Here is a 13,300-nt window from a genome sequence, read left to right as displayed (position 1 = left end):
CCTCGGCGGGTGTGTGGCTCCCGGTAGCTGCACGGGAGAGAGCTTCACGGGGTGGCTGTGTGTCGCTGAACTCAACATTATGCGATTTTGTCTTTAGCAAAACTAACACCATATGCAAGAAATGTGCCCAAAACGTGAAGCAGTTTGGAACGGTGAGTAGCCTCTTAGTGCTAAATAAGTTAAGTTCATTCACCTTTTAAACTAAAAAAGCTTCTCCTGCAACTAAACTTCCTACTTTCTTTTTTTTTTTGGGGGGGGGGGGGCAGGAATTACCTTCAGAAAGGTGATGAAAATTATTGGCAGCTCTTCATTTCCTTCGTGGCTCGTGGCTTCTTTTTTCAAATTGAAATCCGTTGTGATTATAAGTAGCTTAACAGTTGCGAGTAGTTGCAATATAACTGTTGATAGTAAAACCAATCTTATTCTACTGTGTGCATGAAAAGTAATTCTTTGCATATTCTCATAAACGCGCGCTTGAGGGCAGAAAGACCGTTAGCTGTCTGTGTTTTTAATGAATGGTAAATGTCATAATCTAATAATACCACATACTTTATGTTATGTAAATCTTAGAATTTTTAAATGCATGTTCGTCGCGTTAAGCTATTAAGTAGAAAAGATGTTATGAGTGTTAGCTGTATGCTTCTTACTTTGCATTTTCTCATCTTGAATTTCGGCTTCATTTCTGTTAGAAAAATTAATATTTTTAGCATATGAATACACACAGTGTAGCTGAGCGCCCTGCAGATCGTAGTCTGTCGAAGGTACCCAGATACTCTTGTTGTGAATCAGAAGTGCGTAACTTCTGTATACTTGACACAAACCGTATTAGTTGAAGTTCAGTTTATTTGAGAAATGTAACAGCTGTTGGTGTGTAGTCAGGCATTTTGTGAATGGAAATGTAAACTGAACAAAGACCATTCTTTCAAAAGCTCAAAACGTAGCAAAAGAAGCGTAAGACAAATGCAACGATGCTTTCTACCAGTAGCTCATCAAAAAAAGGAACCGCATTGAAGAAAATCAGCCATTTCTAACCTACGTAAACTGACAGCAACTTTATTTTCCAGTAGCATATTATTCTAGTTGAGTGTATGATATAAAAGTTGATAACCTGACCTGATGGTATCTGAAGTTGGTTTGGTTTGGGTTTTTTTAAGTTTACTGCAGAATTGCAGGGATCAGGATACTCATCTTGGAGCTGTAGGGTTATCAAATCCCCAAGTAGTGTGAGGGAGAGAGGGGTGTCTTCAGAAACTTCCACTCTAAAAAAAATTACTTGATTACTCTTCTAAAGTTTTTTTAAAGTAATTTCTTTAGTCATGTAGTGAAACAGAGGGAAAATGTCATCATATTTAAAAAAAAAAATAAAAATAGAGAGGCAGGGGTAGAGGGTGTTTCAGACACCTCTGCATTTGTGTCATGTTGTACGTGTTTCTTTTACCTGAGTTTCCATGAAAAGTCCAGGCTGGTTTTGGCCATTGAAGGGGCATTATTTTAGGGGGCAAGTTTAGTACTGAAGATAGAAATGGTAGGAAAAAGGTTCTTTAAGATAGGTTATATGAAACCCTAGCAGTCTAGAAGCATCAGTGTGATTTGAAATCCTGCGTGCATTACAGAAACTGTAAACGTACTAACTTCGGTTGAACTTACCTGTTTTTCAGCCCAAGCCTTGTCAGTATTGTAACATTATTGCAGCGTTTATTGGCACAAAATGTCAGCGTTGCACCAACTCGGAGAAGAAGTACGGCCCACCTCAGACGTGTGAACAGTGCAAACAGCAGTGTGCTTTTGATCGAAAAGAGGAGGGAAGAAGGAAGGTAGGCAGGCTTTGTTTCACAGCTGTAATGGCTTAGGCTGGCAACAGGCAAGGTTCCTCCTTCATAAGATTAACAAGAATGTGTCTTAAGTTCAGTAATAATAAAATTGTTGTGCTTTACAATATTTGAATTGGATTTCACAACTTGCAATCGTTACGCCAGCTACTGATCTAACTTACTTTAAATTAAATCACTCTTTTAAAAAAATAAGTTTGGGCGTAAGCAGTCATAGCTGGAGAACAGAGATGAAGCAGCTGAACAGCTCCTGGTGCTTTGGTTTTTATTTTTTTTTAATTTTTATTTTGCCATCTGTTGGAGCTTATGTATGTCTGTAACTTGAATCTGTCACTTTACCTCTTCTAATTTGCCTGCCTTGCCTTAAAGCACAGCACCAGAGAGGTAGACTGCTCTGAACAGCCCTTTGTGTTCTGTTTTCTTAAATAGCTTTGGTGAGTGCCACTTTCTCATTCCAGAAGGTGCTGAGGAAATGACCTCAAAAGCCTCTTGCCTGAACCCAAGAATAATGCTGTTTTTACAGAAGAACTTACTTGGTACAAGTAACACATTGGCTGGACACCTTGATTCTGCCTGGAATACGAGGGGTTAAGAGAGGGTACATCGTGTCTAAACTAAAACAATTTGTCCTTTTAAAAAGTTGTCCCTTCTGTGATATGGAGAGAGTCCAACGTTTGCTAAGACCGCTTTCTAGCTTAACTTTAAATGACAAAAAGAGGTGGAATAAGATTCACTTTACTGAAAGATAACGTACATACGTTAGAGATGTGGTAGTGCTGTTTCATACCAAAGAGTTGTCTGGATTCTTCCCAAAGATAACAGATGAAGTGAAACAGATTTTTCTTGCAAATATTGAAGTATGTCTTTTTAATGCAAGTAGACTTGGAAAAAAACACTGCTCTCAATTATTTCCCAAAAGGTTGATGGGAAGTTGTTGTGTTGGCTCTGCACGCTGTCCTACAAGAGAGTGCTACAGAAGACAAAAGAACAGAGGAAGAGCCTAGGATCTTCACATTCTAACTCCTCATCTTCATCTCTTACGGAGAAAGATCAGCATCATTCAAAACACCACCACCATCACCACCATCATCATCGTCACAGCAGCAGTCATCATAAGTAAGTATGTCAAAAATTTAAGTAGCTGTTGGTACCTTTTTCTCTTCTGTGATCTGTTAGTACTGAGATCAAATCAAAGGAAATAAAGAAATGCTGTTTAAAATACTGCATTAAAAGCAGTAGCAGCATGTTGTTCTTCCATGGTCTGTCAAAATCCTTGTATTCTTACAGTTTGGATGAGGGTAGGTCAGCAAATAGCAGAAATTCTTGGCGATCATCAAACTAGTTGATGCTAAAATTGGTAGCAAGCCTAGGAAGGAAACCCACAGAGTGGCTCCAGAGCAAGTTACTTAGGGAAAAACTTGAATTTGGCTTTCTAAGCAGTAACTGCTGGGCGATAACTGCTTTTACATGCATTTACCACGGGATAAAAGGTGTGTGTTAGCAGCGAGCACAGAACAGCTACTTCGCTCAGAATCCTCACCCTAACGTGCTTCATCCTGACCTGTTTGTGTACACACACTTGGAGTTAAATGGAGAAGCAGAAGCAACAGTGTGGGATCACTCTCAGTATAGGACCAGTTTGTGTATCTCTGCTAGTTTTTATGTTCAAATCCTGCTGGAATATGCAGTTTGTGAGTGGCTGTCATACAGACATAGGAAAATAACACCGTCAGTTCAGTTACTGGCAGTCTGATAACATTTCACAGGGACTGGACCTATCTTCTGCAACTTTTCTCAGCGTGCCAGCTCTGGCCATGGGATAAGCAACATACCCACTTCAATGGACCTACTAGTTTATCTAGTTACAAGTCCTGGGACTGATTTGGTTTTTTGTGGTTTTTTTTTTTTTTTATTCTAGTATAATAGTAGTCATGTCTTATTTTCATCGGTAGGCTTATGGCAGTGTAACTTTAGAACTACTTACATTATCTTTATTTTTGTGTTGGATAATGCTGCAACGGTAATGACCCTGACCCCAGACACACAAACGCTTTCATTCTAAGCTTCGATTTTCCAGTCCTTATAATTTTCCCTTTTGACTGAAACTTGCCTGACTAAGCGTGACTTAAAGCTAGAAGCAAAATAAGGTGGAATGATATTGGGAATGAGGAGAATACTCCATACAGACTTTCACTTAAAAAGAAGATGATTTGGGTTTCTTTGGGAATTTGAAGAAAATTATTCTTGTCACGCAGAGAGTCATCGGACTGTTCCTGTTCTCTCAAATGTCTGCTGAAAATCAAGTTACAACAAGCGAAATCTAATTTAATGCATGTGGAAGAGATGTAGTAAGGATTAAATGAAAAGAAGTTAGCTCTCTGCTACAGAACAGAGCTTCTAATCTAAGAGTTATACAAGTAAGCGTATCTCTATACAGATCATAATGTTCCTGCTTTGGCACCTTTTTTCTGTAGGCTGCCATGGGTCCATTGCTTCTGGTCCAATAAATACGACTTTTTCCCTGTCCATTTCAGTTACGATTAAGATGAGACAGTGATGTAGAAATACAGATTCATTCAGTGCAATCTTCCACATTCTACCATTCCTATATCAGTGGTGTTTATTAGTTGCTTTTGAAATTACTGAAAACAAATGTTTAGGCCTGAGAAGCAGCTATTTTCAAGGATCCAAACCTGAACTTTGCTCTTACACCACTGCATAAGGACCACTTCAGATGATGTTCATATGGCAGTATGGGAATCCTGGGGATGCTGCTTTAGACCAGCTTGCTGAATACAAGATGAGCCATATAAAGTTCACAAAAATTGGGAGGTACCAGCAAAAAGGTTTAGCCATCGATCTTGAAGTCTGCCCCTTGTGTCTTACATTAATAATCATTTAGCCAAGAAATGTTTTCATAGCATCTTGACACAGTAAAGAACGATCACAAATGTGATGGATGATACAACTGTCCAGCTGAAAATTCGTAATTGTTAACCTTCTTTATTAACAAAAAGGGGGTGGAGGGGTGGATTTCTCTCAAGTACAGATACCATTCGCATAAACTTAGAAATGATGGCATGTTTGGTCAGTTACCAAGTACGTTTCACGTATTTCAGAATCAGCAGTCTGAGTCCAGAACAAGATCAGGGACTATGGAAACAGAGGTAAATATGATATTATTTATTAATTTCCTTTTAATTCATCTTGCAGTTTTCATTTAAAGGACTTCTTTTCTTGCATTTCTGGCTAGTGTCTAGCATTCCAGCTAGGAGCATGAGTTAGCTATTTTACATGTACCAAATGGTGATATTAGAGAGTCATATAGTATGAGGCTTTAGGTTTACATTTTGTTTGATTTCAGCCATAAATCCTCTGCAGCTATTCAGAATGAAACTCCAAAGAAAAAACCCAAACTGGAATCCAAGCCATCAAATGGAGATAGGTAAAGTTACATTTTTGTAAAGCTGAGCCATTTCAACCAAATAGAGCACTGATTTGTGGCCAGTTGCTTCTCTTATTTTTTTTTTTCTTTGGTCTGAAGAATGAGGGAGGTGAAGCTATTGTTGAAACAGACAGATTTTGGGTGGCATCTGAGTGCTGTCAGTCAACTAAATTACTTTATTAGTAGAAAATTGGTGCTGTTTCCCTGCTTTTAAGCTGTTTGGGGCAAAATTAAATAAAGCTTACATACAAGGCACCAATGAAACATTATTTCCTGACATCAGTGTTTTGTTGATTAGATGCAGGGTTGAACCTGCTGCTTTAAGATGACCTAGTAGTATCTAGAGAAGTCTCTTGGACCTTAATGTGTGAGACTGAATCTTTATTCAGTCTCTGGCCAAACAGTCGGAATAAAAGTACAAGTGGCTTCTTCAGTCAAAAGGTATTTGTCCCCCTCAAAGCTAATACTTAATTATATTTCTGCAGGTGTATGTAATGTGTGCCATTAGTAAGGTAATTTGCCAGTTGCATCCATTTCTGTCAGGTACATACTTTTTTTGCATTAGTTCTTAAGGAAGTTTGTGGAATTATTAATTATCCAATTTGAAATTTAAAAAAATGTACTGTTTTTTTCTATTGATGTCGTAAGTGACTATTGTTTTTTATTTTTAGTAGCTCTATAAATCAGTCAGCAGACAGTGGAGGAACTGACAACTTTGTCCTCATAAGTCAGCTGAAAGAAGAAGTAATGTCACTTAAACGTCTCCTGCAGCAAAGAGATCAGACTATTTTAGAAAAAGACAAAAAGGTAAAATTGCACCTGCTTAATAAGAACTTTATTTTGTTTTCTATTTTGTAGGCTCCATCAAAGTCAAAATGGCAAGATAAAACAAAAATCAGATTTTTTTTTTTTTTTTTTTTTTTTTTGTATAGCAACTAATCAGATCTCACCATTTAAAGGACAAGTTTGGGACTTTTGTATCATATTTACACTTTGGCTCTAAGTCAAAGAGGAATTCATCTTACCTCGCTTCAGCCATCTAGAAGCTAGCCATCTGGTTCACTGTTACTCAGGCTGTGTGCCACAAGTGATGGATAAAATGCCACAGTGGATTGTATGTTTTACATATTCTAAACTGAGTCACAGCAAAGATCACGGCTACCTACATAGGCTGATGGGCATACAAGATAAGAGGAGGATTAAGAATAGTAACCGTTCTGAGTTTAGCGTAGTTTTTGTTTAGTTTTAAACTAAAGCAACTATAGCCACAATTAATGGGTTGGTGTACAAATTTACATGTACAGTGTGTGTAGATTAAGTGGTTTGACTTTAAAAGGTTGGTAGCATATGTGTAGTGTAGGTTATCAAGTCTTTGTGGGCGGTCAGAGACTAGAAGAAAAGCTTGGATTAGATGCCTGGCAGTCAGCAAAAGTTAAGTGGAATAGTCAGGCCCAAATGGCTGCAGTGAAACTCATGCAAGAGATTCACCCTTCAAACAACCTAATGACTAACAAGAAAAGAGAAATAACTACAAATATGTACTTTGCTCTGCCTTTATTAGAGCTTATTTCTCGGCTATCTGATGCTTTTAAGCATCAACTAGATGCTTTTAAGACACTCTGTAACGGTGGCTCTGAAGTGTCTGTTCAGGATTGAATAGGTTGTGGAATTGTATTAAAAGTAAATTCACTATATTTTCAAGTAAAATTTTGATTATAGATGCATGGTGGCATATTAAAACATTGATGGTTAAGAAAGGCTCATTGATCCTGGAAAGAAAATGATTCTACTTTTAAACCGTAGTTCAGTATCTTCATTTTTATACTTAAATGTGTTTTGTAAGGGATATTGAACCTTTTTCTGTTTATATTGCTGTTATAATGTACCTGGTGTTGGAAGTACTCGCTATTTCAGGTCTTTAAGAGGTTGATGTGAAAGAGCTGAACAGTCTGTCATGGATTCTCTTTAGTTACTTTCTTCAAAGGACAGGCATTAAGGCCCTGATCTCTGTCTTACAAAGCCAGTAGAAGATCATGAGTCAGTAGCAAATTCACTTCTCTCTTTTTATATTTGATCTACTGGGCAAAGCTAGCAAAAGGGTTAGGTAAGGAAATGTCACCTACGTCTGCGTAACCACCACAGTAACTTGTTTTGTGCTGTTTCCATAAGGAGAGCCTGTAATAGTTTTAATATCCTTACTGCTAAAACTATTTATTTGACCTTAGAGTTCTTAGAACTTAAGACTCCTTCAGGCATGAATTTCTCACTTCCAGAATGTCACTTAGTTTCTTCAGCTGCTGCAGGTTGGGAGAGAAAAGCTGAACTCGTTGTGCAATGTTTGCGTGGCTGAAAAATTTACTACAAAGGAATGCAATGCAGATTTTTTTTTTTTTTGACTGTGAGATAGTAAATGAAAAGACGTGTACTGGGATAAGAGCTTGAGCCAGACCTGTGGGAGATTCCTGTTAAGATCTTGTCCCGAGATTTGTGTAGGGACAGCAGTTGAACAGTTTGGAGAGCTCCAAAAGAAGAACCTCTGAAATGTGTACCATCGGCAACAAAAACAACCTGGTACACCAGCTTTACAGGCAATCCTCATTCATCATTTTTTGTTATGAGTCAGGATCTCAGCCACATCATTACCAGTGCTTATTGTTGGCAGTTCTAGCCTTGTTTCACTTTCTGGACAAAATGTGAGTGAGACACCAAGACATTACCATGAGACTTGATTGTTAGGAAGGGACCACAATTTGCTGAATGTTCACAGGTGCTGTGTTTGCTCATCTAGTTGCATACTTTACTATGGTGCAATACTACCAGGGTTTTTTTGATACTTAGTTTGTGGTATGTGGTTTTGTATTGGATCTCCTGGAACTTACAACAGCCTTAAGTACATACCTTGAGCAGCAGTCTGTGTACAGTGCGGTATATATCCTTGTATCAAGATACCTGCACTTTATTTAGGACCGTTTGATTGACAGGCCATGTGAATACCTTGTTTCACTACATGTGATTTGACACATCCTAGGGTTGGTAACAGCAGTCTTGGTAGTCATTTTAGGAATGTATGCCCTTGTTTATTATAACGGACTTCTTTACTAGCAAAGAGGCTTCATTTCCTGATAAATCCAAATTGAGCAGAGAGGTTCAAAATAGCCAGGTGGACCTGGGATGCTTTGAGGAACTAAAGTTTTTAAATAAGTGGTTCCTAAAACTTGTGGGTCCATTTACAACAAACTGTTAGCAGTTCACCCAGCTGCACATGCTTCCAGAAGAAGCATTCAGCTGCTTGGATAGAAGCATATATTTCAATTTAGAAACACCTACCTTAGCGTATGTCATCTGGATCTCTGCCTGTCTCAGGAGAGACCCAGTGGCAGCAATACCATACACTCAGAATTTAATTCTAAGTTAAGTAATTTTAATTACACATTTCTAATAGCACAGTTTAATTCCCTATTGTTGTGGATCAAGAAGGAGTGAAACTCTGGAACATATACTTCTGTATAGGACAAATTGTAGCATAAAAGGACACGAAGGAATCCTTTCTGTTGTCTTTGTGTGGAAGATTTTTCATGTGTTATCATACTGTATAACTGAAGAGATGTCACTGAGGGTTGTGATAAGTATCTCACAGCTGAAAGAACAGCTAAGATTATAAATCACTAGTCTTGTATTTGAATTTTTTTTTCTTGAGGATTAACCTTCTTTATACCAAATCCTGAACAAACGATATGGTTATATAAGTACAGTTGTTTTTCTCCATATAAAAGACATACTTACTTTTCAAGCTACTTCTCAAGTGCTGAGCTGTCAATGCTACAATAGTAAATAAATACAGTGTTCTCTGAGATTCCTGAGGCTTCCCGAAAGATTGCACAGATTGATTAGAAGATGTATAATGTAACAGTCCAAGAAATAGTCATAGAATTTGTGTTTTCAGTTGACAGAACTGAAGGCAGACTTCCAGTACCAGGAGTCTAACTTGAGGACAAAGATGAACAGTATGGAGAAGGCTCACAAGGAAACTGTGGAACAGTTGCAGGTGAGTAATTGCTTATCAGTAATTGAGAAATACTGCAGGTGGAATCATGTATTCAGGCTGTTCACTCACAGCGATTGAATAGTACCAAGTTCTTGAATGGTCATGACCACGTTTAACTTTGGATGCATTGTACAGCAGTTCTGTAGTCAACAGACAATCTCCATATGAATTAAACTCACTGTAAGAATTGCTTTCTAAATTTAAGAGATAGAGGCTTATCTCATGTGCTTTCTCAAAGGTTATTTTTTGTGTTTGTTGTCTGATTTAATCAGTTGTCGGTGTGCTGTTGATCTGGTTTAAGGGCTCAGCATTAACACAATTGACAGTTAAATGTCTCTTGTTTAAGCCTACTTTATCAGGAAGAAAGCCTGAATTAGTTGCCTTACAAATCACAGACTGAACAGATACTTGGTGCAATACCTCAGATACTACATTTTGCAATATGGGAAGCGTGATTACCTTTTCTGTTAAAGATGGAATATGCGTATCAGAAAGCATATACAAATCTTTGAAAAGTGATCATTATAATACTTGAATATTCTCAGCATGTAAGTTTTGAAAATTTTTCATAAATGCAATGGGAAATCAGTGCATGACACTGCTATCTGAGATGTTTCAGTAATTGATAAAATGTTTATCTCCATTGCAGGCCAAAAACAGAGAACTGCTCAAACAGGTTGCAGCGCTGTCAAAGGGTAAAAAGTTTGATAAAAGTGGGAGCATACTGACATCTCCTTGAGGAACTGGTTATTCGTGGGGTTTGCTACTCAATAGAAATTTGAGTAATTCTGGGAAGCCCTTAAAATCCTGTGTAGTGGAAAAAATATTTTTGCACACCAGATTAGTTGGCATGTTTCCTACACGTTTTTATAATTAATATGCAGCTTTTTTTAGTTACTGTTCAGATGAAATACTTCAACTGGTTTGAAGAATGTTTTTATTTTTTTGATATTGGAAACTTTGCCAGCAATAGTATTAAACAATTGCATAGAGAGCATAGCAGTGCTCTCTCTAAAAGGACAACATGCAATAACAAACTAGGTGTACTTTTTACAAAGCAGCAACTGAGTCTTTTAAACTACACTGATGTCAGCCAAAAGTTTATGAATCTGCAGTGACGCTGAACACTGGTTTCTGGCAACTGTTCTTTTAATTTGTATTAAAATATAATTTAGAATGAAAATCATGGTGCTCTCAAGTGAAACTAAAAAAAAAAAAAGGCATATATGTATGTGTAAATACAACTGTAACGGTTATATTCTTAGTTAAAACAAGTAATTAGTGTTTTACATTCTTGTGATAGGGATTTACCGAAAGATTCTCTATTGTACAGTAACAGAGGCAGTGTGGTTTTTGTAAGATTTACTGTAGATTTTTCTTGCAAGTGCCTTTCTCCAACTGTTTATTTATAGGAATGATGGTATTTTGTACATAAGGTTTTTATGTTTTAAAATCATGTTTAATAAATGTTTTATGTAAATATAAATGTGTGTACAGAGGAATCTGAAACAAAGATCAAAGTGGCTGGTGCAGTGCTTGAAGCAGCATTAAGAGCTAGCTAATCGATGGACAGTGACTATTGGCTTTAGGTAACCTTTGTAGCTTGTGTCTGTGAGGTGTAGAATTTTGTTAGTGCTGCTCACACTTCCTGAACAAAAGATGGTTTTTGCCACACTGGAGTTTAGTGGTTTGTTTATATATTTTTCCCATTTGGCACAGCGCTAATTTCAATTCCATAGCAGACATTGTACTCCCAACGTTACATCGTTAGTGATACAAACCCGAAGTTCTAAAAAAAATTTATTTTCCGTTGTCTGATTTGATGTACTTTGTTCTGGTGATTCTTCTTCATGAATTGCAAGATTCTCATCCCCCAGTAAAGAGACACAATGAGAAAAGAGTAGCCAAAACTAATGGTCTTGAAATGAATTAAGGGAGTGGATGTGGTGTCATTAAAGGGTGGGTTGTTTTAATGTTTTGGGTAGATTTTGATTCTAAATTACATCAGTTTAGGTTTAGCTCTGCTCCTAATGGACATCAGTCACATTCAGAAATTTCTATTAAACATAATTTAGTATACCCCAAGGTTCAGGAAGGCGAGTTACGATCGTCATAAAGTGAAGTAGACTTACGTAAGTAAAGGTTTAGTTCAGCTGTGAGTACTGACTGGTGACTGGGTAGCTGCCTATGTTTCAGTAAGCTCAACTGTGTAGAATAAGCTACACATCTTTTAATTGAAGAACTAAAATCTAAAGTTCCTTGGCTGTCTGCCCATGTACTGAGCTATGAACACCTTTTCGGTAGCGCAAACAAGTTCCAGCAGTGACAGACTAGTGAATAACTTGAAAAAATCAGGCTATCTTGTTTCGTATGGTATACGTGTATTTTTATACCCTAAAATCAACTTTGTATGTTTATAAATGCTCTTCTTTAAACTTGTTAAACTGGGGTAGAGAACGCTGCTACCCTTTGGGGTTGTTACTATTTTTTTTAATATACAAATTTATGACTTTTGTTAATTCAGAGTTAGTATTTTGATAATGTTTTTTTTTTCCAGTTGAATCGTGACCTGTGTTTGTTGAAATTGGTTTGAAAACAGAAATGCATAGTAAATTGAAATATTTGAATTACTTAATGATATTGATATTTGAATCACTTAATGATATCTGTCCAAGCTGCAGTAAGGACATTTTAAAGGAACAAACTGAAGTTCTATATTAGAAGTAATTGACTTTATAAGTCCCAGTCTGAAAAAAATTTTAGGGTCTTCACAGTCTTTAGTTCTACGTAAAACCTGCGGCTCTTCTTCTATAACCTCATTTTTAACATTTTAATTTTTTAAAATTGTAAACTAGCCAACTGAATCCCAGTCCTGAAAATAGTGTCCTGGAGCTGTAGATTATCAACATAATAAACTGATGTTCTTTAAACGTGGATCTGCGAGGAGGTTGTTGTACTGTATTGTGCTTTTTAGCCTGTTTCCAGATGTTGATTAGCATTGACCAGTAATGGCCTTTTTGGCTCAAGTTATTTATGTATTTTAAGCCTGTGAATATTGCGGCCCCCTTCTAGATAGTATGTCTAAATACGTGTTCTGCAGTGAAGCTGTTCAGCTGTCCACATGTATAGACGATTGAAATACTGTACTGGCACACATCTGAACGTTGACATTTTGTACCTTTTCTAAATCCAATGTTTCACAATAAAATCTTGTCAAAACATTAATCTGTCCTTTTGAAATTATTCAGAAATTCATATTGCATGTCAGTCCTTCACGCAAAGTCACTCACTAAAAGTCTGTGGCCAAAAAAAGGCAGAATTTAATATTTGCATTTAGTATTTAGATTTCTGGGAAGATTAGATGCCTTGGGCTCTCTACAAATTGTAACAAATTAGAGCTTCAGATTCATTTCTCTCGAAGTATTTTGGTTTTCTACCACAGGATTATAATAGAAATATTTTCTTGTAGAGAAGAAAAAAACCTTCAGCTTTAACTGAAATCTAGTGACATTTAATAAAGCTTCCAACAGGCTTTTTATGTTCTGATTAACATCAGCACTTGCGTTTAAACATACCTGAACTTCAGTCGTAGTCTGTTGACCATAAGGTTGTTCTTCGTTTACATATATTATGTACAAGTTCGGTGATTCTGAGATTTGGAGTGACATTGATAATTTCTGTGCCTGTTCCCTTGTGTCAGGAGTAGTTAGGCGCCCACACTGACATGCTGCTGGTCATGGTGGCTTTTAGTGTTTAGAACACTTGTACTGCAATTTGTAGCTCTCATTTTATATTTTCTCAGCAATCTTCATCTTTCCACAATCCAGCAGAATACTTCTCATTTAAGAATTAAAATTCAGAATGAAAAAACCCACAACCAAAGGAAAAAAAAAACCAAACCCAAGCCACCAACAGAGTAAGATTTTGTAGCTTTCTGGTCAAGGCAATTATATGGAAGGGGGAATTCTTTGAGTTTCAGAG

At 37.0% G+C, this 13,300-nt stretch overlaps 1 protein-coding gene across 1 annotated transcript; it reads left to right on the top strand.

The window, feature by feature from the left end:
- Nucleotides 1-2: 2 nt before the first annotated feature.
- FAM76B (family with sequence similarity 76 member B) lies at nt 3-11,670 on the top strand (the record flags this gene model as incomplete). The annotated part of the gene is made up of 8 exons (XM_035900447.1): nt 3-152; nt 1,659-1,814; nt 2,749-2,945; nt 4,949-4,996; nt 5,194-5,274; nt 5,946-6,081; nt 9,218-9,319; nt 9,969-11,670. Coding segments are annotated over 8 exons (960 nt in total), but the record flags the coding sequence as incomplete, so codon positions are not given.
- Between the last annotated feature and the right edge of the window lie 1,630 nt (nt 11,671-13,300).

The sequence above is a fragment of the Egretta garzetta genome, unplaced genomic scaffold (assembly GCF_000687185.1).
Source record: "Egretta garzetta isolate BGI_Z169 unplaced genomic scaffold, ASM68718v1 scaffold58, whole genome shotgun sequence".
Lineage (NCBI taxonomy): Eukaryota > Metazoa > Chordata > Aves > Pelecaniformes > Ardeidae > Egretta > Egretta garzetta.
The sequence above is the reverse complement of the archived record's forward strand: the minus strand, read 5'-3'. Positions and strand labels throughout refer to the sequence as shown.